Here is a 27,933-nt window from a genome sequence, read left to right as displayed (position 1 = left end):
GCTTATAGAAAAAGTCTATATATCTATACAAAGAAAAAGAGACCTAGGAAGATCACTATTTTTAATACCTGCTGTTAGATAATTGCTATTCTAAACATGACATTAAACATGAAAATAATTATCTTTCTGTATTCTTCAGAAAGCTAGTCCTTCTGATCAGTCAAACACCTGAAAGGACACTAAATTAACATGGCCTGAAAGGATGCATGAGGCCTCCAAGTCAACATATTTTGGGAGCCACTGCATCTTTATTTTACCAAGTTCATTTCATTAAAGGCGAACATTTCATTTCTTCAAGTAATCCACTAGTTTGGGATAGGTCCAAAATAAATAAAGCAGAGTTCCTTCGGGGAGCAATTTCTTCAGCAGAAGTCAGACCGTGTGATTTATTGGATTGCAGAAGAATCTTCCAAGAGAAGATCTGAAAGCCTGATAGCTGGGTCGATTGAAAACTAGACCTGACAACACTCCAGAAAATATACTGCCCAACATCAAGGAAGATGAAGACTGGCTAGGGCTTTCCCTGCTCTAATTTCTGTGAGCTGGCCAAGCATATGTGATTGAACTGGTACTGAATTTAATACATTTCCATTTATAGTAGAAAGGGTTTTGAAAACAAGACAGAGGCCAGACTATTCACAAGCTATTTATAAGAAAAGCACAGGTGCGTAACTTCCTTAGGAAAAGTAATCCTGATAATTTTAAAGTATAATTTCATCCCCACATTTGATCCTTAAAACCTAATTATACATTCAGCATTAACCAAATGTAATGATTACTGAATTAATCTTAAAGCTCAGTATAAAAAAATAACTGTGAAAAAACCAGCAGAATAGAGCAAAAAGCTTAAATAAAATCAACAAAATAAAAGAGTCTCTTCTCCCAAAGACACTATTCAGCCAAATGGCTAATTTGCCACTATGTTCATGAACCCTGCAATGTAGCTGAAAGGCTAGCACCAGTGGCTCCCCAGTAATTCATCCTATCGTTTAATTCTAACATTCAATGAGTTACAAGCCATTCAGATACATTGCAGGGTTCATGAAGATACCATATTGTTAACGATCAGACTTTGTTCTGTAAAATTCTACAATGGAAGGATAACAATCTAGTATAGAGAACTCACATTTCTCACTCATTTCCTCTCCCTACTTCCTACCAGTTTACTTGTTTGCAGGTCTTTGCCCCTTAGTTTGTCTGTTTTCTCTACAGAAAAACCTTCCAGAGTTTGCAGGCCATAGGAAGATTTTGCATGGTAAAATGGCTGTGACACTAGACTGAAATCATGCTAATGCACTATTCTAGTTACTTTCTAAAGTTCCTGGCCAGTTTGTTCTCCACTTAACTCTCTTTATCCAAAAGCTATTTAATTGCACCAAACATTCTGAACGCTCTAGCAACCCTCCTCTGACAGAAGACAATAACATGCAACACTTAATGAATATATTTCAGGATACAATATGTTCCTTAAAAGATCTGACAACCTCCTCCCTGTTGTAAATCAAATACAATGACTTTTCTTTGCTTGGAATTTCTGAGAACTGAGAATTGTGCTCATCAAGTAATTATTTGGTTTGGTCCATTTAGGAAGTACTCTCTCTCCCTTGCTGTGTTCAAATTTGAACATTTTCTGTACTCAGATACCCTTTCTTTTTCCTCCAGAAGCAACTACAGATTCAGCACAATTTTTTAAGCAACTTCTAGGAAACACCTTTTTGGTGTAATGACAACTCCTGAGGTCATCACTCTGTACTTGACAGGTTATGGAGATTCATACCCAGCTATTCACAAGCAAGAACAAGGATGACTGATGTATTGATGACTTCATGACAATTAAAGCATGTCGTGAAGGTAGAAATAAATGATAATAAACAACAGAGTAAAGTGTGTGGATATTACTATTAATCTATTACTTTCCCATTGTCAAATTTCAGACTGAATGACACTTAGGTCTGATGAAGTTGGGAGAAAACACAGAGGAATAAAAGCATTCTGTTCAGAAATGTCACATGCATCTCTATTAATGGCTCAGCCTGAACTGCCCACAGAAAGCCCCACAGTTCTGGCAAACAGCCAAATTCAACAGATTTTGCAGAATCTGTACACAAAAGGTAGTTAAAGGTTAGCCGGTAAAATAAACCTTGTTTAGACATATATCACAGTTACTTGGATCCAGAAAGGGACTGATATAATTAAAATGGAAGTGGAAATACAGCATCCAGCTCCAAAGCTTATATCTTGAGGTCCTTAGGTCACTCCTACCCAACCCCCTATAGGAAGGGAGAGGTGATGGAAGAGGATGCAGGAGGTTGACCTTGGTTAGGTAGGAGAATGGCATGGGGATCAGGATAGCACAGCTGAGTAAGCCTGTAGAGAAGGGTAGAATTTAAGATATGTCCTCCCTTTGTAGGCTGGCTAGGTCTATGTCTCTATTCACAGCTTGCTGGTTTTGTGAAGCCCATTGTGAGATGCTTGATTCTTCCTGAGTGTTATTTAGGGTAAACTCAGCACTTAATTCAGGGATGAAGGGACCCTGCAAGTAAAAAGTAGGCATTGAAATTCTCTCTGTTGCATCACCCAAATCGCAATTTAAATCTGATGCTAAGGTAAAAAGAAAATGCAACAAGAAAAAGAAAATCTCAATGCAGCACTTAAGGTATCATCAGTAAAGACACTTTGATTATAAATCAGTGTCCAGTAAACCTACATATGAGAGCAAAGTCAAGGTCTTAAGGTCTTGAGACAAACCTAAACATTTTAAAAAGCAAATATTGCACTCCTGATGTTGGGATGATGTGACGTGCACCCTCAGGCTAATTTAATGGAAGATCACTACAACATATTCCATCATTTTTCCCACTTTATGGTTGGTAAGTTATTTTTAGTCTAGATGAAGTCTCACACCTTGCCCCCAACAAACACATAAACAATTCTACTAGCTGAATTGGAAAGATGGCATAGGGTGGAAATGAGTACAGAAAAGGAAAGGACTCATTTAAGCCAGCACTGCTATTGAAAGAAATGCCAAAAAACCTACAATGTTGGGCGTTTGATTGTTTGCTCCTTTGCAGAAACACTGCCTAGAGCAATGAGGATTACACTCAGTTAAACAAAGTACTTTTGCCTTTAAACCTACATCATCTTAGACAAATCTTACTCTCCAGATGTTTCTTTAGTGGTCTAAAAATCATCCAACTTTTCAGAATAACTCTATTCCCAGGCTGTGAACTTGCCAGGAGACTATGAAGGTGTGCGATATTGAGAAATCCTATTCAGCTTCCTAGGTGCAACTCTACAAACATAATTTACTATTTCACAGACAAAAAACAACCACTCCCTTTGGGTTTTGTAGTTAGTGCTAGAAACACACATTAATAGGCTCTGCAATCACATAATTTGTCTCTTTCCTCTAAGCCAAGTATCAGTTTCTTATTCTGGTCTGCAATAATTCAAAGCCTCAGAGATGTAAGGCCAGAAGGGACTATTAGGTCACCTTGACTAACTCCTGTATACTTTCAGACTTCAAAACTTTTTACAGTCACCCTGTAACTGAGCCAACTAAAGTATAAATGATATTTCCCAAAACTTTTAGAAAGGTATCTCTCCTTGGCTTGAAGATATCTAGAGATACACCATTTTGGTCATTCGTTCTTTCATTCCTAAAAATTTTAGTAGATCTTTTCCTATCTGAAATTATCTAACTTACTTTCTTTTCTCCTCCCCACCCATTTGTCTGCAGCCAGTATTTTCTTTTTGTGAAGGTTCTTTGCATATGCAAACTGAGCAACATTTCAAGCTTTTGTCATTATTGTGGACAAGTCAAACACATTAAGTTTTCCAATTCGCAAAGTTACAACAATTATGTAGCTTTTATTTTAATAATTTCCATTTTTGCAATATTTGTTTTAGTGACTAAACACCGAGACGGTATGTGATGTTCCAGTATATGTTTCAACCAACAGCATACAGAGAAGTAATATTGCATGTGTATTCTTATTCCTTTGTTTACAAACCAAGACATGCATTGCATTTTTTTGCCAGTTTTGATTTGAGTGCTCATGTACAAACTGTTTCCCTACTTTAATAACCAGCATCTTTCGAGGCTACTGTCCAACAAATATTTTCAGCTTCTACTGGCTTAAGCCAAAGCTGACACTGAAAGACAATCCTGCCTAGCCTTTAGCCCAGTGTTCTCTCTTCCCTCTTTCTATCACAAGAGTTTGTGTGAAAACATGGGACATCAAACCAGGAAATCAATCTAGGTAAACAGTAATATTTTTGTGTTGGCTTTCAGCTTGATTAGTATCCCAGTCTGGTAAATCACGTACCCCCAAAATTGCTTTCACTGATATAGCGGCAGATGAGGCTCACAGGTGGGGACGATCTGCTGCACAGAAAGGTTCTTTTGTTAACACATGCAAGCAGGCTGTATTGCAGTGTATATTTCCTAGTTCTCTATGTTTCCCCTGCATATCTTTCCTTTTCTTGTATGTGTGTAATTTTGCCTTTAGTTGTGTTATCATCGTTTACTGCTCCACAATATCATGACTCTGACAAATTTTAGTAGCATCCATTTTACACTCATTTCTGCAATGCTAGCACAATTCCTAAGAAACTCTACTAAAAAGTTATTTCAGTGATAGCTCTAGGTTTATAGTAATTTCTGAAATAAGGCAGCCAGATTTGAATCTGTTTGTCAGGTACTTCATCTTTGCCATACAATGCCTTTTTTTTTCGTTCAAATATCATATGTTGACAAATCAGAAGTTTTATGAAGGTCTAAGTCTATAAATTCTATCAGATATCACTATCAAACTTGTAATCTCAAAACATGCAGTCAGGCATTTTGAAATCATTGTTTTCCATATAGACTGGCTGTAATTATATTTTTATCTTTTAACACCTTATTTAATTTTGCAATCAACAGTTTAAAAAAAACAGCATTGCTATCTTCTATAACTTCTTCCAGTATCTAAATAAGACTTGTTTCATTCATTTCCTTAAAATGAATTATCTATGTGATTTGATAGGCTGCATCTCAAAAGGTAACGAAGTAGCCTGCATTAACAAGCTGCTTTTTTATCATGTAGCGGATAATTCTATAATTCTGGGCAATTCAGTCAGTCATTTATTCTATTGCATATTCATCACACTGGTAGTATTGCTGATGTGATTATTTCAGATTACTATTACACAACATGTTGAAGAGATCCATTGACTTCACTGGGAATATTCATACAAAGTTACACATATAAACTCATGTATAGCAACAAGGAAATTGTGTCTTACTTCAGAAAGCAAAATGATTCAATCACCACTCAGACCAATAAATGGAAGCAAACAGAAATGGCAATTCTCCATTTTTTTAATCTTTTAGCTCTTTTCAAATTTTTTCAAATTAATTTAAAAATGTTACTTTGCAAATTAAGATTTTGGTTTTACTTTTTTCTCTGTAGCTGCTCCCACAAACTATATGTGTTATCACAGAGCAAAAAAATAGGCATTAGAAAAACACATTAAAAAACACTAACCCCAAGAGCATTTTTGCAATGGCTGCTGAATTTAACAATAAGATATTTGCTGACTCCAGTGGCAGTTCCATTAGGCTGTAGATGATCTCTACTCAGGATGCTCAAGGAGAACAGTGCCAATTGTTTGATTTTATGGTTCCCTTTCTTTGTTTGGTGCTCACAGACTGTTTTCAATAGATGTGCAGTATATAACTGGGAATTCTATATGATGAGCATATAACCATATATGTGCACATAGTTTTTATAATTATGATGAGGCTTATTTTTCTTTTGATCTACAAATGAGTGCTCTCAACTGATGCTAGTGTTAAACAGCTTTGATATAGTATAAACATAATATTTGACAGCAGGAGATTTAGCTAGTCATCCATTATGGAGAGAATGTAATCCCTGGGCTATTTTATTCATATTCTACATCCTTTAGAAACACTGAATTACACGCTAATAATTCACCAGTAGTCATTGCTAATAATCAAGCACAAGTATTCATTCTTCTTCATCTTGAATAGATTTTGAATCTACAGTTTGATCCCAACTAATTTTTGTGGACTCCAAGCCTTGTCCACATGCATTACACTAAAGGACAGGAGCCATCATTGCCATCAGTGGTGGCCAGAGTAAACAAATATTTGCAGTCTCTCTAAGCCATGTTAACCCCTGCTTAGGAGGTGATGTGAGTTTGGAGCTGACAGTACTCCCAACTTAGTTAAACCATTTTAAGTATTTAGATATATTCTTCTTCAAGAAAGAGACCAAGGGATGATTTTAACAACCTCTTCTTACAAAGATGAGTTTATTAGATTGACGACTCCAGTCTTATTTTAAAGCAGAAAAGCACTTGCCTATTCAAAACCTTCCAGGTCTTCACATAGGAAATAGAAAAAGAATCAGAGTGCTAAGTCATATAGCAGCAAAGCCCAGGAAAGTTCCCAAGCAAAATTTCAAATTTCTTTGAAATTTAATAATGAGGAAAAAAATTAATTTGATTTTGCTATCTTTTGTTTTCTTCCCATAAAATATCAACCATATGCTTTCAGCCTGTTCTATTTTGGAATATAGTGCATGGAGATCCACACAGCCAGGCACACAGACAGAAGGTCCTACATGGTCCTCATGAAAAGACCAGACTCCATACACTGTAATGTAGTGTAAAGGTCTCTGCCTATCTATAATGGACTTGACACATCTTGAACTATACCTCTGATGCAATGGATGTGGGAGTCCCTTTGAACTAAGTTCTGGGCCATATGGACCTTAATTTTCAGTCAGAATAGAATAGATAGTAACAACAAATAAAATTATCATCTATTTAGGAAAAGTTGTGTCTCAAAATTGGCTCAAAGCAGGCATCTGAGAACAAGTCAGCAAGTTTTTAATGGTGATCTCTTGAGCAATCAGTGACAATAACCAGTCAGATCACACACAGATGAGTGCATACCAACTGTCCAGAGCCAAGTTCAATTAAGACTACATTTTGCAAAAGCTTTCCACTTTACAGTGTTTCATGCAAGTATTTAGAATGTGTACAAGAAGACATACAACTGCTAACCCTCAGAGGTCTAATCTGAGGAACTATCTTGCCCTCAGTGAATTACTCAGTTTATGGCTGTGAGAACTGTCTACAGTGACAAATGGTTTCTGTAAATATTTTTTGTGTTTCTGGGAAAATTCCGACTGTGTTTTGTCCCTGTTAATATTTACCTGCTACAAGTGGAGCTGGCTGAAATAATTTTGTGTGTACATGCATTTGTACACTGGACACAGCTCATTAGAATACCTGGCATTTCTAGCAGAAGCAGCTTACAATTGCAGAATACTCATAGCTCCCATATCTTTCAAATGTGTCATTTGATGGTACTCAGCATCAGTGAAATCATAAACATACACAGAAAGAACAAATAGGTACCACTAAACAAACTCATATTGCTAACATTCCTTAAGGAATTACAGTTTAACTTTGTTGAGCATGCTGGTTATTCAAATACCAGTGTGATAGGTTCCTTCAAATGCTTGACATAAATGAGTGAATAGCAAAAATGAATGCACCCCTGCAACATTCCTCCTTCATATCCAGAACAATGCATGCCATTTAGCTGTAAATGCTCCTTGGGTAACTTGTATCCAGCACAACCACTAATGTGCAATAAATCTAGTAATACATGACTGATTACTCACCTCATCAACTTGAGGATCTTGAGCCTGAGCAGCATTGGGCACTGGGGAATCACAGTCTGGGCTATAATGCTCACAATAGTCATATGCAGCTCTGGGGTCAGCTATAATCAACAGCTGCTGGATGTCACCCTGCAGTAAAGCATATGCAGATTAAATAACAAAATCAAAGGTTGTCTACATTTCATCAGAAGTACAGAGCTTTCATTCAGAAAACAAAACTGGGCACATAATACTTGTATTAGATATTATATTAACATTTGTGGTTATAAATAACATATCTACCTAATTTCTGCTGCTATTGTGGAAAACATCCTAACTATTGTTCACACGGCAGAACAATGCAAATTAATACCAAATGGACTAGGTGCAAAATTCTGGCTTAAAATGCTGTCTGGTTTGGAAAGGAGAGGGTGGGAAGGTGTAACTCCTTCTCTGTCATTTTCATGCTGTTTGTTTACTTCTTCACTGGGAACCAGTCTAAATTCCTAAGATTTAATTCAGGGCACTTCCTATTACCAGCATGCAGCTCAGCATGCAAGTGATCAACAGTATAATTCTAAGAGTTTGCATCACATCTGTACTCTCAAAGAAGGAAGAAAATAAAATAAAAAAGGCTGTACCAGTCACAGTTACTGAAATAAAAAATAATCAAGTAAGCACTGTGTAAATACACACTATAGAAACTGTTGAAATAAAAATTTTAACAGCTAACAAATGTTATTTTCATCTCTATTCCCATATATCATGTGTAAAAATATCACAGTAAAGAGACCCTCTATTCTGGATAATAAAAATGGCTCTGCTGAGATCCCCTACAGAGCCCTTGTATGTTTATCATTTTCCACAGAAAGCTGTCTGGTATCCAGTGCATTTCTTAACATAGTGGTACCTATTAAACAGCGTTAGGTAAATTCCTGCCAACATTTCCACTATAAATTTCCTCATTCAGGAGCTTCTTATGCTGCCATAAAAATAAGGTTGTTGAAAATTGGCACATGTTCTTGGTCAAAATCCATTAACTTCAATCTCTCACGATTTCCCCAGAAGAGGGGATTTTTAAGCTTTTCTATACTTCTAGTGTAATTTTGTTTTGTTTTTAGCAAAAATGGGGGCTAAGGAATAACTTTGTTAGTATATCTGTGCATGTTTTGTCTTTAAAGAGAAAATATCATAATTGATGTAAATGTACAACTGGGAAAATTCACAATTATCTCAGTTTTTCCAAAATTGCTTTACATCTCTCAGAACAGTAGCCTTTAACAAATTAAGAAAATTGGAGAATATTTTAAAATAGTAAAAAAAAAATCTGTAACGCTCCTTCTTTTCAAAAAGAAAAATCACCGAAAGAAGCAAAAAACCCTCAAACTGAAAAAAATAAAACAAACTTCTGCAATTTTCCTAGTTCTACAGTATTTTTTTAACTAACTTATTTAACATAAAATATGAAATACTTAGTTTCTTAGTACATAATGGCTATACATTACAAATCTGTTTTTTACAATACTCTCAACTCATTTTAACTTATAGACTCATGTGTGTCATTAATTTAGAGTTGGAATATTTTTTTTTTAAGCTTCCAGAAATACTAGAAGTTCCCCTGCCAGTGGTTCTGGACTGTCTCTTTTATTTTCTTTAGCTCACGAATGCTTCCCAATTTGGACATCTTCCTACAAAACCTGCTACACAGACAGAGAAATTCCCCCTTTGATTCCTTGCATGACTCCCTCAAGAGTTTGAGTGCTTTGGGAGGTTTTGTACAGTCATTGTCAGCTTAAGCTATGCATCCCCCATCTCCAGCAAAGTGTTCCCAAAGTGCTCTGCCCTTCCTCTTTCATCAGCCAAATTAAAACTAAGTGAAGCAGAGGAATAAGTTAGAGAGAATTAGCAACTGAAAGACAAAAGAGGTAACTCTTTTGGAGCAACCATTAGAGATGGATGTGCAGAACCCCTGCCCTCAGCCTGTTGAGCTCAGGTTTTTGTCTTGCTATATGCCCCTGAACATGCATGGCTTTCTGAGATGCCCATACAGATCACCATGTATATACAGTGTGCCAGCTAGTGTGAGTAATCATAGAATCATAGAATCGGAATCATTAAGGTTGGAAAAGACCTCTAAGATCAACTAGTCCAACCATCACCCCAACACCTCCATGACTACTAAACCATGTCCCAAAAATGCCAGAACTGCTCCTGAAAGTACTGCTGTTTAGTATGATATGCTAAGAGAATCCAGGTAGGGGAATATAGCCAGTATTCTGGAGCTTGCTTTGTGCTGATCTTGAATGTCATGGAATTTTGGCACTGGGTTTTGTCAGATTGTGTGTTTGCAAGAAGCACTCAGCATGCTGTTACGGCTTGGCTTAGATGTTCCTAAATTGGTTAAAGCTGTTCCTGATCCATTGACTGTACTTCCCAGCCCCGCCTGTCTGCCTGTCATGGGTCCACATAGAAGGAGGCCCTCAGAAGTCTTGCACAAGTACACATAAAATGCTATTGGCTATTCATGTGTGAGAAGTTTACTGAGGAACTGATTGATTTTACATTTGGCATCTCAAATGTTAATTTTCTTCTTTTTCCTTCAACATCTGCTATAAAAACATTTCCAGTAAATTATCGTTTTTCTTTTTCTATTTTTTGTTTTTATTTTTCTGTCTTTGCTAATTAAATGGCTTCTTTGAGTATTTGGACGTAATGTATTGGCAGTGCTGTTTCACTAGTCAGTGAAGAGCTTTCATTTCAGATCAGGTCAATCATCTTAGCACAAGAAATTCCATGTACATTATTGTAGATTTCATTATTGTGATTTAGCTATCATTCTAAGATATTTGTTGGACAAATCGACACTCTTTCTCTTTGAGAATTTTTCACAGAATGACTTCAGTCTTCAGAAACACATTCTTTGATTTTAACTGCTTGACTTTGTGAGGCTGAAATAGAATGTTATAAAGTTCTTTGCAAATAAACTACAAATACTTAATCTGGCCATGCTTCATGACCTGGAGTAATAAATTAGGCACTACCTGCACAAGTCCCCAGAACTTTAAATGAAAATATGGATAAATGGGGTCATGGGTTATTAACAATTCTAATAGTTGGTCTCTGAAACAACACTGAGGTATCTAAACGTATATGCATATGTGCATAATGTTGTTCTTATCTGAAAATTGCAGGAAAAAAGGAAGTCTCAGAGGATAGAATGATGAAAGCAAGAGAGGGAGAACAAAGATGGAGAAGGAGACAGGAGAACTGAGTAAAATTTACAAATACACCTGAGCATCCTTGAAGTACTCTTTAAAGTGCATAGAGGAAAAAAAAGTACAAAAAGCAGCTGTCTATATAGATTAGTTCTATTTCCTCCCCTATGAAATTGTCATAGCCACCTTTGTTGGGAAAGACTGCTCAGGCAATTTCACAAAGTTCATAGATGATATATAGTGTGTTATACAAGTCAAATGTTTGATATGTCTGCTGAGCCAGTCTTCCACCATGATTTGATGTCAGAGGTAAGTGGGATGACAGTAGAAGGCAGAGGCAGAGAACTTGTGGTGAGGTATCACACAGATATATGTAGCCACTTTTTCATCTTATTACTTGTAATGATGTGCATGCTTAACTTGCCCCCAAAAGTGCTAAAAGCCTATTTAGCACTTAGGAAGAAAAATCTGCTGCCTTATAATGAATTTTTATCCTGGATAACACTTAATACAATGTATTTTAAACAGTGTTTATCAGATATTTAACATTACTTGCACATTAGGGATGAGAAAGCTGAGAGCTAGGTCTCTGCCTTAGTTGCCCAGAGGTGAAGGGGAACATCCAGCAAGGTTTTCAAGCATACCTAACATTAAGCATACGAGTAGCACTTGTAAGTAAAACAGATCAATTTGGAGTCTTAATACTTAGTTTGGATCATAAATACTTTATTGAAATAGACACTAACTTGTTGTCAAAGCCAACACGCAACTCACAAAGTCAATGCATAGTTGAGTAATTCATCTCAATATGGAAGAAAAATAGTTAAAGTCTATGAATGTTTTAATTTCTCTCTATTTTGGGAGTGTGCTCATAATTAAAATCAGAGGCTTTTGAATTAGCCTCATGGTTATATGAAAAAAGTTACCTGAGAATCATAAAATATCTTTCCCACCAGTTATGCCTAGCATGAAAACATAGTACAGAAGGATTACTTCTGTAGCACTGTCCTAAAAGGTACTCTAACAAATAAGCTACTCGTTGCAGAATCCTCCAAAACTATTAAAAGGAGTTAATCAGATCTGAGGAAACATTTGCTTCTCTGTGGCATGTCACAGCAAATATGGAGAACCAGGCTACAGAGCTACAAGGAGAATATGCTCAAATCAGTTGAATGCCTGCCTTTTGGAACAGCTGCATAGACATTCACTCCAATTAACTGTTCTACAACAAGGAACAGCTCAGCTAAGAATGAGAAGTGTGTGGTGAATTCAGTCATTGAAAATTCCTCTGTGAATCTCACAGACATTCCACAGTGACATTCTAGAATAAGAAAGTTTATGCGTATGTAGACTTCCAGGATTAGTTGAAAAACACACCTCGGTAAGTAGTAATGCACAAGGTGGGGTATCTGCACTGAAAACATAGCGTCTTGATATAAAAACAGTTTGCAACACTGAAAAAATACAGCGTTGACTAACAAAAAAAGAAAACGGAGACCCAATTTGCAGGAAAGCAGTAGACTACCAAGTTCTCCTTCCAATTTTACTGACTTCCTCTTGATGTAATTATTGCTTTAGTTAGCCTCATAGTACTAATCACTATATTTGATTCTACCTTTTGAGAGCCTTTCTTAGATTCCACAGCACAAAGAGGAATAAGGGAAATCTCCAGTTAGATATGGTGTCAGATTTTGTCAATGATGTAAATCATCGAGGGCCTGAGAAGTAAGGAATGAATTATTTTATCATTATAAGCAATAAATGTTAATGGCTGCTTATTATTTTAATTGTGACTTCATAAAAAGTCTTAGATATTGTGTTTCTTCTTGAAACATTCTCTTTTCCTTTTAACTATGTAATCTTACTAATGCTTTCTAAATATGGTGTATTAGAGAAGTATAACTATAAAGTAGTCCATTTACAGTCTATTTATCAGCTAAAAGTTTCTATCATTGATAAAAGACATCTCTACTATCACCTGCCAGCATTGTTAAAAAGGCAAAAGTGTGAATTCTTACAAGGCTGTAAGGGCACCATATGAAGGAATCCGTGCTGAAATTACTGTTTTTTTCCAGCATTTAAAATTTTATGGTCTAGTTCACTAGTTCTACAAGAACCTCAAACAGTTCAGTTATAGAGACAGATTTTTGGGTTATCTCTTTCACAAGAATCTTAATAAAACAATAACCTTGCCAGATGAAAGTCACCTTTGTCCAGGAAATAGCAGGTATGCATTACTTTAGAAGCTCTGCAGGACCCTCTCCACAGAAACAAACTTCACAAATTATTAAAAACATTTTTAAAAAATAATTTCAAAGAACAAGTGATCTTGGTAGTTGCACAACTAGGATGCTACATAACAATGTGACTGGATCAGAGTAGAGAACTGAAGTTTTAGTTTCTTATTGTAAAATAATGAGATTTTCTAGAATGATTTCATTTGGAAAAAGCTTATTGTTCTTTTTCCAGCTTTACCAAAAAAAATTAATGAAAAATAATGCAGCAATTACTCAAAGGTCTAATTTTATATATTAGAAGTTCAAAAAGACTTTCCACAACTAGAGTGGGAGGGTTAGTATTAGCTAAATACCATCCTTCTGATTCATGTTCTGGATAAAATGAGTACCTCTTATGTGCTTATAAGGATAATTAGATTTTAAAGATGACTACCTAAATGGTGATAAAAGCATAACAAAACCAGTGCTTGGCACTATATCAACTCAGGAGAACAACATCAATATCTTTAATTTTCATATGATGGCTAAAGCCTAAGAATTACAGAGTGGCCTCTTCAAGTAAATCAATTCAGCAGAAACCCTAATCTGTGTATATGTGCCAACTTTCTCTAATTAGTTATGTGACAGTAAAACTATAGGCTCCAAAGAACAAAAGTCTAGACAGCCTGGATATTATTACTATAGAATTTAGAAGAACCTGCTGCAGAATTCATTTAATCTTCCTGCAAAGATTTGAGGGATTGAAGAATTCCAGGAGCCTTTAATATAATATTCCATCACCCAGGCCCATTGCATAATATAGCTAGAAAAAGATATTTAGAGCCTGCCAGACTGAAGCACTGTAAAAGCAATAAATTGTGAAAGCAGAATTCTGTACAGGTCAAAGTTTCCATAGAAATCAATGTCTTCTTGATTCTTTGAAACTCCATGGTTATAGTAGTATATATTGGTTGGTTAAGAAATAGGTTGATATACCAACTGTAAATTTTAACCTTCAAAACATAGCTGTTCACAGACCAAAGTCTACTGCAATTCTTGGCTGAGAGATTAGATTTTATTATAATGCCTGTATATACAGTACATATACGTAACACACACACGCAGACACACACACACACACACGTGTGACCAAGGACATCCTATTTTCTTGATAAAAGACCTGCAAAACTGTTACATTGCCATTTATCTTTGAAACCTCATTTACAGCTGTTCTTTAAAACTTAAATGTATTACACACAATATTAAATGAGGTAATAATAAATTCTATCTGTAAAATTTGCTGGAGCTGATGTAACAGGCAGCATTTTTTAAGTCCAGGTTGTTAATTTTAAATGTAATTACAAACAGTTTAGTTAAATGACCATTCCTTTGTTTCTTGGGAATATTCCATGAAAATGAACTTGAACGCCAACGAATTACCAGAGCTTTGCTTTCTTTTTCTCCCCCCTTCCTGCTTTCAAGAATAAGGAAGGGAAACAAGGAAAACAGAATTATTTACTTTTGTTCATTGAGTGTAAGTTTGGAAATACTATAAAAAAATAACAAACACCAAATCACCATTCTTTCAGATTAAAAAAAAAAGGCAAAACAAAACAAGCCAAATAGAAAGCTTTTGTAAAAAATGCTAGTTTCTTATTAGGTGCTTCTGAAATGGAAAAATTGTTTGCTTTGCTTTTATCTTTTTTGTTTGTTTTTTTTTTTTTTTCCCTCCCAGTGCTGGAAGTTGGCCACCTCTCTGGTGTTGATAGCTAGAAGGTTGCTTCTAAATATTTTTGCCTGGAACCTATCGCATGTTTTAGTTTCTGTCCCATTTATGCTAAACATTACTTTTTAGTCTGACTGACACTAAAGATTTAGTGCATCACTAGCAATTACTAAAGGTGATATGTAATGGGAATCATTTTGGCTACCTCTACACTAGCTAGTAGTGCAGCTCAACAGGACAGTATGAAACAGAGGATACTGATGACACATCATTCACACTACATGCCTTTGGGGCAGTTTTACTTTGGGCTAGCTTCCCTATTCTACTTTAGCTGTACAGCAATTTTGGTCAGTCAGTAAAAGCTCTACCCATTCTGCTACTGTTACCTTCTTCATGGAGTATGCACACAGAGGAATGGCCTTTCTGCACTTGCACACTTGGACTTTCCATGCTTAGAGATATGTGAGGAATGGTTACTTATCTGAAGTGATCTGTAAGTCATATTTGTGTCAAGCTACTATCACTCTATCTTCAACTGCTCGCTCAGGCTGTTTAAAGGAATCCTATGTTGTACATAAGTGTATGAATGCTTTTTTCATGAAAATGGGTTAATGCCTAGTATCAAAATCTAAACCCTTTATTAACAAGGATTACTGCAAGGATTTAATCTCATAAACTGTGTGCAGTTAGAGCTTTCATTGCCTTTAAATGAGAGTCTTATATACATCAGGTTTTGTCTTCTTGTACTCATTTACAGCACAGTGCCTAAAAATCATTGTATTGGTCTAACATGGGGAGTTTTGAAGGAAAAAAGTCCCTATAGGGAAATATCTGCATAAAGACTCTGTTAGTTATTAACTCATTATAAAATACTTATTATAAAAAACTCTTGTATTGTTCACACCAACAGTTCTAAATGAGGAGTGACAAATCCTTAAAGCTGGCAAAGAATAAAAAGATCCCTGCTATTTATCAAACATTTAAGCTACAAACATATTTCAATGGATACTATTCAAAATTCTTTTACTAGGTGCTACGTACCAGTGTACCAGCATCTGACTAATTTCTTCTTGTTTTTTTTTTTATTTTATTTTTTGTATGCTATTGTAAGAATTGTCTTCTTTGCAGTAAGCGCTTACAAACCAGCCCTTCTTGCACTATGTATTTGAAAACACAGAAGAGATTAATTTCAAATAACACATGTAAAAGTTTGAGGTATACTGTGTCAGTCTTTCATAAACAAGCATTTATGAATTAGCCCCACTGATATCAATGGATCCACTTCAGTGAGCAAGTGCTTAGCAGTGTAAATGAAGGGCTCACAATTTGGCAGTTAGTAATAATACAGTTTCTAGACAGCATAATTTTAATATTTTTAGACACATTCACAGTTTATAATTTGCTTCTCAAGCATTTGTATGCACCTGATGCTTAATGCTTGCTTGTATTCAATATCCTGTTTGTGACATCGTATTGATTTCCATATTAATTGAGCATGATGTCATAAAATCTCAGATTAGCCCTTACATTCAGGAATGAGCAGCAGGCAACTCCAAATTAGAATTTCCTCATATAAAACACACAAACCTCCCACAAGATTTGGAAAATACTTAAGATAAATTTTTTCTTGCTTTTAAAGCTAAAACAGAAGATTTTTCTGAGAACACTACTAAAAAATGCCTCTTACCTTTAGCACCAGTAGGTAAACTTACCAAGGAATATTATTTTTGTTGAATATACAAAAATACTAATTCTCTCCCTCATCCCACCTGTTGTGGTTTAGCCCCAGTCGGCAATTAAGTACCACACAGCCGCTCGCTCACCCTCCCCCCGGTGGGATGGGGGAGAGAATCAGAAGAGCAAAAGTAAGAAAACTCATGGGTTGAGGTAAGAACAGTTTAATAATTGGAACAACAGCAACAACAACAAATTGTAGTGAGAAGGAAAACAACAAGAGAGAGAGAAAGGAACAAAACCCAGGAAAAACAAGTGATACAACCGCTCACCACCCACCAACTGATGCCCAGCCAGTCCCCGAGCAGCAATTGCTGCCCCACAGCCAACTCCCCCCAGTTTATATACTGAGCATGACGTCATATGGTATGGAATAGCCCTTTGGCCAGTTTGGATCAACTAGCTTGGCTGTGCCCCCTCCCAGTTTCTTGTGCACCTGGCAGAGCATGGGAAGCTGAGAAGTCCTTGACTAGTGTAAACATCACTTAGCAACAACTAAAACATCAGTGTGTTATCAATATTATTCTCATACTAAATCCAAAACACAGCACTATACCAGCTACTAGGAAGAAAATTTACTCTATCCCAGCTGAAACCAGGACACTACCGGGGGTGGAGGGTGAGTGAGCGGCTGTGTGGTGCTCAGCTACCAACTGAAGCTAAACCATGACAAGACTGAAGAGTGCTCCACAGTTCCTGTGATCAAATCATTGGCTTACTATGACTAAAAACATCATTATTACCAAGATAAAACAGCCTTTGTGATGTATGGATACAATATGCTGTGAATTCCAACAGGTCACTATACACTTAGGTATTTCTTCTTATGTGCTTCCTACATGTAAGCCCATAAAGGCATCAAATATCATATGGAAAGTCTGTCTTATACAGTTTTAAGTCTTAAACACTTAAATCTAATGTCATGGCTAAATAAGTTCATTTCTGGAATTTCCTGCACATAGAATAAGACACACTGAGTTTTGTGTTTCATCAGTGCCTGTTGTGGTCTCAAGATACAACAAGGTTCACAACACAGAAATACTATGAAGGAAAGCCATGGAACCACCAAACATCACTCTGTGCTACCACGAATGAGATAAACAAACAGAACATTTAAGACACAACCAGGAGACTCTCAAGCAGCAGACAAATTTCAGGGAACAGCCCCAAACTTTAGAAATTTTAGCAGCAGTAGCTAAAGGATGGATAAAGTCTTGTTAATGAAACAATATGAATGATGTTTAGAGAGTAGAAAAACATGACACAAACTCAAAAAGAACCAGATTATGTTTTGCTTGGCCAGACTTTGAAGGATACATATCATTAAAACCATATATGGCACAGTACTTTGCTTAAACTTTGAGGGAAATTCTAATTGCCTATTTTCAACACGCACATTTCGAGCTAAAGATTCAAATAACTGAACATAGGTATAAATGTACCCATGGTGGCTGTACAGTAAAAGATAAAGCAGAAATCTATCCCAAAAGATTGTAAGCTTTTAATTTAAGTAAGAGAATTCAGACTAAATCTAAACCCCCAGCAATTACAAGAACAGCCTTACAAGAATGTAACTGATTTCTCTGAATAAAGCAAGAGAAAAGAGGTGCAATCAGTTAAATAAGGAAACATAATCACTGAAGGAATACAGAAATGTACAGTGATGTTAGAAATGGTAGAAATGTTGCTGTTCTCAGTGCTGAATGTTAAAATCAGCCTGTAAACTGACTTTACAGACAGCTGCACGATTTCCTTGCGTGTCCAAAGAAGGGCAACAAAGCTGGTGAATGGTCTAGAGCACAAGTCTTACAAGAAGCGGCTGAGGGAACTGGGGTTGTTTAGTCTGGAGAAAAGGAGGCCCAGGGGAGACCTTATCGCTCTTTACAACTACCTGAAAGGAGGTTGTAGTGAGGTGGGTGTTGGTCTCTTCTCCCAAGTAACAAGTGATAGGATGAGAGGAAATGGCCTCAAGTTGCGCCAGGGGAGGTTTAGATTGGATATTAGGAAAAATTTCTTCACGGAAAGGGTTGTCAGGCATTGAAACAGGCTGCCCAGGGAAGTGGTGGAGTCACCATCCCTGGAGGTATTTAAAAGACATGTAGATGGTGCTTAGGGACATGGTTTAGTGGCGGACTTGGAAGTGCTAGGTTAACGGCTGGACTCGATGATCTTGAAAGGACCTTTCCAACCTAAATAATTCTATGATTCTATTCTATGATTCTTTTGTGAGTCCAAAGCCATCTTTCTTAGTGGATCTCAGCTTGGACTGACGCACTGACTTGCCACATCAATGTAGGAGATTTCAGTGAAAAATATGACAAAGGATCACTAGCTTCCTTTTTTATCCTTCAACACATGACAAAAACCCTCAGAAAAAAGTATTTTTATTTAAGTCATCGTAGCAAATTCTGCTAAAGTTATATCCTCATGACCATGTTGACTTCATATAAGTTTGACTTCAAGAAAAATGTAGGGTTATTTTTTGGGTTTCTTCAATGAATCTGCTAATTCTGATTTTTAAGTACCAACTTCAATTTCCTAAGTATACCTTCATCCAACCTCACTGACTCTTCCAACAGTCTCTACCCAAAAAATAATTGCATTCTACCACATTCCTTCCCATGTCTTCTTCCTCTATAGGGCTTGAAAGAGTGGAGGGAATTGTATATACAACTGCAGTCGCTATACAGCTGCAAAAGGTATGGATGGAGGAAAATATCACTGAGGAGGAACTGCTAGGGTAGGAATTATTTTGCCTTAAAATAGTTACTCTTTGTCATGACTCCAAGTTTCACCTTTCTTTCTGAGTGGCTAATAACTGTCGTGACAGAAGAATGATATAGCAGGAAATTTTCAGAACTATCATTTTATTTACCCCTTAGATAGCCTATGCTCCTTCTGTATTCCCATGGGAATGGTCTTAATCTCTCTTTAACAAAATTTTTTTTGAGGACTAATATTTAAAACTGTTTAATATATAGAGGACAGATATAATATCATAATAGTCAACAACTTCAGAGATGAAAGGCCCCTCGCATGCTTCTCCATTATTCAACATGTTACTTAATGCAAATGATTAAAACAAATATCTCCCTTCATACACATACCATCAACCACTGTACTTATTTTCAAACAGCTATGCACATTTGTATAGCATTTCAGCACCTCTGCAACTTCAGAGAGGTCCTTTTATTTAGCAAGTGCATTGAGTAAAACAAACCAAACACCAATGTTTAGTTATTGTGCACTTCCCTCCTTGACAACTTTTAAAATGGTTACAAACTTTGCAAGAACAAGCCAGGGCCTGTTGCCTTAGTTTCTATTAGAATCTAAAATCACTTGTAAAACCCTAACAAAATATCAGTTTATCTACTTTTATTGAATTTTTTTGCTGAATTCTTTTAACTTATGTATATTAACATTGTACATATTTTGACAATTTATTGCCAAATACACATATTGTGGGACTTGGTTTCTGACCTAAGAAAGAAATACAAATTAAAATTGAAAGTAATTATCCCATGTGGAGACCAAAAATCCTTGTCCCACCCCAGATAAGGCATCTGTGGAATTCATCTTCAAATGGAAAATAATGTCCCTCAGATGTGCAAACTGTATTGCGGACTACAGGTAAATTAGGCTGTGAATACCAAACATATCATACTGGTTGACCCATTAAATCATCCCAGACATTTCCCCATTTAAAAGTCTCATGTTTCATCATATCCATGGAAATGAAAGATAACAATGCCACAGTATTACACTCAAAATTCTTATTTCCTCCTTTGATACCTATGCAGCTTCTCAAGCATATGCTCTGCTTAAAACTAGGATTACAGCTCTGGACTTTTATGGAGCACAGATGTTCTGTATATGAAGTAAGTTAACTACTAATCTGTATTTTCTTATTTTTCAGTTTTAATTGAAATTTGACAGTTTTGACTGTTGCATAACAATGCTATAAAAGAAACTCAATAGTGTAGATTTAGAGAAGCTTCATTATTAGCCTGTAAAAATAATCGTTGACATAAGGATTCTACCTAGAAAGGCCTCATGATTGGCAGTCACATACTTCCTTAGAGGCATTTTACCCTTCCTATATGTACTTCTTGGCCAGTAAATGATGGAAACATATATGTCCTTATTGCCAAAGTATGCTCCAGTTACTGGAAAGAGCAGTAAGTGGGATAAACAATATAAGGGATTCATATTACACAGAAAACTTTCCAGGTCCTTCTCCCCCTCTCTCAAATACTGTTAGCATGCACAAATATCTATAAAAGTTTAAGGGAGACAGAACTAAAATCATTCAGTATTATACTACTCCACTTTCCCAGATTAATTCTCCTAAATATCTCAGGTATCTCAATATTAGGCAGAAAACCAAAAAAAGCAAGCCCCTTCCAGATACAACATAATCTAAAGAACAGAAAAATGTGTCATATCTTCCAACAATAGAGACACTTCCCTGTTTTACTTCTCTTTTATTTCAGCCTATCCTAACAGGTTCTATAAATCGAAGTTTCTACATTATACCAGCTTTTGTCCTAAAAAATTTATTCTGATTTGCATTAAGCACTTCACTCAACACAAAATCACTCAATTCCATTTGTTCTGTATTGATTTTTACCTCAAAAACTTCTTCATCCAGAATCCTGGTTCCAAAGACAGTGATGCCATTGGTGTCCACAACTGTTTTGTCACTTCTTTCAAGTGGTTTTGTAGTTTTTTTGTTACAGTCAACAATCATCGTCACACTTTTTTTCTCCACACTAATAGCTACTCGATGCCACCTTTAAAAAAAACCATAATTCTACTGTAATTTATGTTTTTAAAACTAGGTCATTGTGTTCTTATCAACACAGTTTATTGTAGATTGTACACCTATTAAGTCACAAATAAAATTTTAAATGTCTCCATTTATTTCCTTCTTTCATACGTACACAAACGTACACAATGTTTTGTCTATTCACTATACAACTTCTGTCCCGTAGTACAAAGGAATCTGATCCATAGCTCATTGTGAATATCCTCTATAAGATGAAGTTCAGGCTGACTTTCTCTGAAGCTTTTACCCAGAGAACATTAGTAAACTCAAATTAGAAGCAAGTGCACTGTTTACGTTTTATTAGATTGAACGATCTGACAGCAGATTTTATTTTTATGAATGTGTTTGATTTTCCAAATTACTTAAGGAATTACTTGTACATATATATATAATCCAGCAGCTTATTCTTTGTTATTTACATTTTACTAATTGTTCTCTGTGATCAATCACCAAAATTTTACCATGTTGTTTTGCTTATTTGAATGTATCCCATAGCTTTAGAGATTTTTCAAAGATGTACAAAAGTTCCAACATAGATGCTTTTCCAGATACATATACTCACAAATGCTTGCCAATATTCCTGCAACAATAGCTTTGCCTACATAAATATTCACCAAAAAGTGAATGAAGCGATTCAGAATACAGACAAATGATTTTATTTTAAAGACATCCGAGAATCAAGTTTTGTTCAATTTGCCCAACTATACTATGTTCTTTATGAGACTTCATTATCATGACAGACCACATTAATTTAGTGAGCCTCTCTGCTATGACAACTTAAATATTTAAGAGCAAGAGCAAGCCACTCCGTAATCTAACATGGAGCAAAACATTAAAGAATCTTTGATACACCAGGGCAAAAAGTGTCAAAGTATGTCATATTAGTGACTGGTAAGAGGAAGGCTGGAATCAAATTATTTTAGTTGGCATTTGTGGCACTAAGGTTGTCTAAATCACAGAGACAGCTTAGATCATTGTTGCAAAGAGCTTCTGTATATCAAAAGGAACACCTCGAAGCTAATGGAATCTGACTGCTAAACAGTATCACTGAGCCAGAACTCTAATTCCATGTTTTCTCTGGAACACGGTTGAACATTATCATTATAAAAGCAAACTGTCCATGCATCCTCAGGCACATTACACTGTTTACACTTTTTAAATATATCTCATTTTGAGACGACGATTGTTGTCCTAGATCCTTCATAAAATAGCTGAGTCAGAAGAAAATTGTCGGTCTATCTTTTGAAAGCACGTAGAAGCTGAAAGCATGAAAACATAGCTCACTGTGGATAGGATTGACTCCAGTTGATTTTGAAGTTGTATAGTCTCACTGCAGGAAATTGTACCAAACCAAGTTTATTTTGATTTCTTCATTTTTATCAGTTTCTCAACATTTTGGGTGAAATTCTGAAATCTATGTTACAGCTTTGTAATTGAGAGGAAGTCAATGAAAAAAAAAAGTTTGCTGCTTTATTTTATCACTTCTTCTGCTAGGGAAATGCATCAGATTTAGGTTTCATGGTATAATTCCATTCTCTGGTAATACAAGCGCTAGAAGACAATTACTTTTTTCCTTTTTAATGCTTTATTGCTTTATAAACATATTTCATTATAATTGAATTTTTGCCTTTCCTTCTCTACTGATTTGTTTTCTTTTGCTTTAATAAAATTTCATTCTGTGTACCTCTGAAGACTGTGGCTGCTCTTCCTGGACAGCAGCACAATAAATAAAAAGCCTTTGAAAGAATGAATGTCCATTTACAAGCACTAGAATGACATTCCCAGAGAATGATTGCTTGTCTACAAAGGGAAGTTAGGTACAAAAAATTAACTGCATTAATAACACAATAGGTGTTTGAGATTAATTGCCTTTACTGAGGGTGCAGTATAAGTCCTTGCAGCAGTTCAGATTAATTGTCCAGCTTATTCTTCCCTGATTTCCTTATATATAGACATCTCAAACCATCTTATTTATCTGCTGTTTTGGCTCAGGATAGGAGAAATTCTATGCTGTCTTGTCAACTTGTCTTCACTCTGCCTATCACCTTCAAATGGACAAGATAGCCCTTCTAGTGAGACTATTCCTTGAGTCTTTTTGAAAAGAGAGTTTCTTTCTGTATTGCACAGGAAGAATCTTCATAGGTTTAGTTTTAGTGGGTTTAACTCCTGTGACTATTTCTTCACTCTTGATTTATAGAAATGGCAAATAAGAAAGGTGGTTTGGCTTTATTTGTAGCTCTATACACCATTTGAAGCTGGAACGGTATTCTGCTGCAAAGGTTCTCTGATTTTGTACCACAACAGTCCAACTAGCTGGAAATTGTCTTACTGATTTATTTAAATATTTAAGATAACTGTTTGTAAAGACCATAATCACCTATACAGTGGTCTGTGGTACTATTTTTCATCTTAAAATTTTACACTTACTTGCCATCAGCAATGTTGACAGTTCTGAAAAGAGGATAGTCTTCTGGGGCAGGTTTTCCATTTTGGTCTTCAAACAGGAAGACAGGGGATCTACCAACTTCAACACCTACTTGCTGAATTCCTTGCTCGTTGTAGACAGACAGAAGGAAGGACTGGATACCCTTTTTAGGTTTTACTGTCATTAATATTGAAAAATCTTCTGGAAAATCTCCACCTGTAAACAAAGTGATATATACAGTTACAAATTCAGAAAAGATGAAACCATTCCTTAAAGGTTTACGTTTTTCTATATGCACAGAGGATCCCGCATACAAACTGTTGGGGTTTTTTAATTCTCAAAAATGAACACATAAAAAATTACATTAGGAAAACTTTTTATCTCTTTTTTTCTTTCTGGTCTCACTTTAATTCCTGAAAGATATACCTGAATGATTCTTAAAAACAAAACTTGTAAATCTATTGTGAATTTATGTTATAATACAATATATGCAAGAACCATGATAGTTTCACATTCATTATTTTTTCTGTTCATCTTCTTTTTAGCAATCTTCTAATTTAAAAGCATGCACTACAATTTCACTCAACAAAATAAGTACCTGTATTATAGCAAATATGTTCCAGGAACTTCATCTCCCTTGATAACCACTTGTTTTAGTTTCTCTCTCACAATATGTATTTGAGTCTTTCTAGAATAATATTGTGCATGACACTGAAAAAATACATAACTAGTTTTATTTAGTAGGAGCTTTAGGCAAAATCAAAGAACATTTAGTTTTCATTTATTCCCTGATGCTTTCTCTTTGAAGTAGACATTATATATCAATCATTCTTTCAACCTTTACAACTAAAAATAAACAAAATTAAAAGTGGATATAGCTTGTTTATAAAGGAAGGAGTGAGGTTTGTACTCAGTACTGCTCCTGTTGAATTTGGTGGTAAATCTGCATTTCACTTGATGTGAAAGTCTGTTAGGCTTAATATCAAATGAAGTGTAAGACTGAGATTCTAAAATTCAGAATATACATTGGATCCGTGTGGCTTCAGCTGCAATTTGACATGCAGGAAATAGAAGGATTAGAATCTAATCGTAATGTTGGCAACAAATATAACTGCAACTTTTTGTGCACGAGAGTGAGTAAAATGTTCTTAAACATTTTAATAATATAATACAATAAGTTTTAATAAAATAATATAAGTTACATTTTTGTAATGAATAAAAGTATGTAAGACTTCAACATTGAAAGCTGATTTAGGAATTGCTTCTTCCAATTGAGAAAATATAAGATTGTTTCCAAGACAGGTCTTGTGGGAAAACTCTTTCAGGATTCTATGCAGTCTTCCATGAAGACAAGCTATTGATGGCATAACTCTTTAGTTACAACATGAAAACAAAATGCATAAAATCTTCATTGCTCTTTAAATTACATACTACTCTTCTAAAACAGAAAATCCCTAGTCTTACACTTAATATAATGTCTGCTGCAATGTTGTTTTATGTGCTTTCTACAATCTTTTTAACTTTCTCTGTAGAAGGCTGTTGAAACACTAGTAATATAGACCACTTTAGGGCTTGTTTTGAGATCTTATTTTGAAGGGATCAAAGCTCAATAAATAGGAAGCATTTCATTTACTCTGGTGAACCTTTGGTCAAGCTTTTTAATGACAAAACAAAGCTGCTAGTTTACAGATTAAATTAAACTGTGTGTTATACTTTTCAATGTCAGAGTAAACAGATGCTGCACTGTTAATCGGAAAGATATGTTGAAAATGCTTAAGGCAGGTGACACTAATTCAGCTAGTGTTGGCATGTGCTCTTCAAACAGATAACATCCTATGAAAAAAAACTGGGAGCTTTCTAAGAAAGGTGACTGAAAATGAGTCATGTGCCTCAGTTCAGTATTTTCTTTTATCACCGCTATGACATAATATTCCCAAATGTTTTATCTTGCACTTACATTGTGTAATTATAAGTAAATTTCCTCCAAACACAGTTTTGAATGAAAAAGTCAAAAAATGAATGACATTCTAACATGTAAAACTTTATGTATTGCTGTGTATATATAGTCCTTGGACACATACCTGGAATAGTTATCAAAATCTTCTCAACTACTTTTAAATTTCTTGTTTATTGGTACGGTTCTATTTGACCAATAACCAAAAATAACAATAACAATTGGAGGGAATATCACTAGAAAAATCTTTGTATATATCTGGCTTGCCATTCCTGTCATTCCTATATGCTTTTGTAAAAGATAACTAAGAGCATATAAACAAACAGTACAACAAAAATCTAAGCGGTTATCTTTACAATTATATAATGCCTTCCAGTCAGTGAAATCAATGCCTATTATATTCTGGAAAGCTGGTAAATATTATTAGAACCGTTTTTAAAAGATGGCTATATTGATGCTCCCAGCTTTTGCCATTCGTAGCTCCCTTTGAGCTACAGTAGCTAAAATATACCTATACTTCCTGATGAGTTATATGAGTTAGATGAAAGCAAGCACAGGGTGCATTACAACTTGTATTGTTTACCTAAAATGGTGTCTCACAACTCGGTCTTGTCTTGGATATGTTCTGTAGTCTTTCCACTACTATAGAGCACTAAGAAAAAGGGACATGATCACTCAAATATCTTCAAGAATAATCTCTGAAAAAGAAGGCTTTCTCCTTTTTCAGGGTAGTGGGGAGAGGATGCCTGTTCCGCAAGATTCAAAAGGACATAATTACCATAATCACCTCCAAAAAATTGTTTCTAGGTTCTTTACTGAAGTAGAGGATAGCATGACATTTTCCTGTATTAAGAAAGGTTTGTGGCTTCTTTTTATACTGTGAGCGACCAATGCTTTTTATTTGTCTCCTGCATACAGAAGTGTTGCGACAGACTGGTAAAATCAAGCAAACTCATTCCAGTTGTAAAGCAGAAACTGAAAGCATTAATAAGAAGAGTACCTAAATTAAGGCAGTCAAAGGCTATAGAAATTTAGATGTCAGCCAACAACATGAGGTACTTATTTGTTCTGGCATTCAAGAATCCCATGAACAGTTATAACTGCAGCTGCCAGATCTCTTTATGCTACAATTTGAGTCATGAATAAGTTTGCAAGTCAGCCCAAGCTCTCAGGCTTCCAGCTCTAGACTCGCAGGGTTTGATTTAGCAGACGGTGCTTGTACTGTTCTAAACTTTAAAAAATATCAGTGATTCCAAGTTGGTTTGATCTTCTGTCCAGTTGTATTTGAATGCTGACTTAAAGTTTTTTTTGTACCACTTGGCTTCAATGACACACATTGTAAAACTCAGAATATAAAGGTGCCAACTTATTACACAGTGCAACTTGTGCAGTTTTTCACTATAATGGATCATTTCTGCATTTTTTAAAGAAAGAGCAGCCCCTATTCTGCTAACCTTACTTAGGTGTAAGTCGTAATTAATTACACAAATAGTCACACTAATATCAGCAAGACGTTGTAGACTGTAATGTGCCATTCAGTGACTGATATTTTCAGCTGGATAGCTCTGTTAACTATATGCAACTTAGTTGAGAGGATATATCAAAAGCTGAAGAACTGTGTTAAAAAATAATATAAATATTATATCTGTAGCGAATTTGGCTTTGATCTTCTTCCATGAAAAAAAACGTAAACTGATGAGTTAAGTGAACGTGTAAGTTATGCTTGAACTGTGTATAGCTGTTTCCCATGGTGCTCCGGGAATTTAGTATTACTACAAAATAATGTATGTTTCCCCATTTTATAGATCTTGGATGATATCTATATGATTGCTACTTTGAAAGACAAAAAAGAAAGTCTTTTTCTTTGCCAACATCTAATCTGTATGTTTATGGACAGACTTGTTCAAACTCTGCATGATGTATCAAAGCAGAAAAATTAAAATGTTCCATAATTTTGGTTTTTAATATTCTTATTATCATTTTCCTCAACAGTTCGGGTCAAGTGACAAGTGACACCAAATTAATGGAATAAAAGTCTCTCCTCAACATCCAAAGAATCTTTTCCAAAAAGTGATTATTTCATTTTAGAGAAATTTGAGAGAAGATGGAATCTCATTACTTGTTATCCACCACTAGCCTTGTTTAGTCCC

At 35.5% G+C, this 27,933-nt stretch overlaps 1 protein-coding gene across 3 annotated transcripts in view; it reads right to left on the bottom strand.

The window, feature by feature from the left end:
- Positions 1–27,933, bottom strand: part of COL11A1 (collagen type XI alpha 1 chain) — a 164,385-nt gene that overhangs the window by 118,515 nt on the left and 17,937 nt on the right. For all 3 annotated transcript variants that reach the window (XM_075508229.1, XM_075508230.1, XM_075508231.1), the window contains exons 3-5: positions 23,832–24,045; positions 21,207–21,369; positions 7,707–7,835 (exon numbers count right to left, since the gene is read on the bottom strand). In XM_075508229.1, the coding sequence (XP_075364344.1) occupies positions 7,707–7,835; positions 21,207–21,369; positions 23,832–24,045 (506 nt within the window). The remainder of the gene's footprint in view (positions 1–7,706; positions 7,836–21,206; positions 21,370–23,831; positions 24,046–27,933) is intronic.

The sequence above is a fragment of the Mycteria americana genome, chromosome 7 (assembly GCF_035582795.1).
Source record: "Mycteria americana isolate JAX WOST 10 ecotype Jacksonville Zoo and Gardens chromosome 7, USCA_MyAme_1.0, whole genome shotgun sequence".
Classification (NCBI taxonomy): domain Eukaryota; kingdom Metazoa; phylum Chordata; class Aves; order Ciconiiformes; family Ciconiidae; genus Mycteria; species Mycteria americana.
The sequence above is the reverse complement of the archived record's forward strand: the minus strand, read 5'-3'. Positions and strand labels throughout refer to the sequence as shown.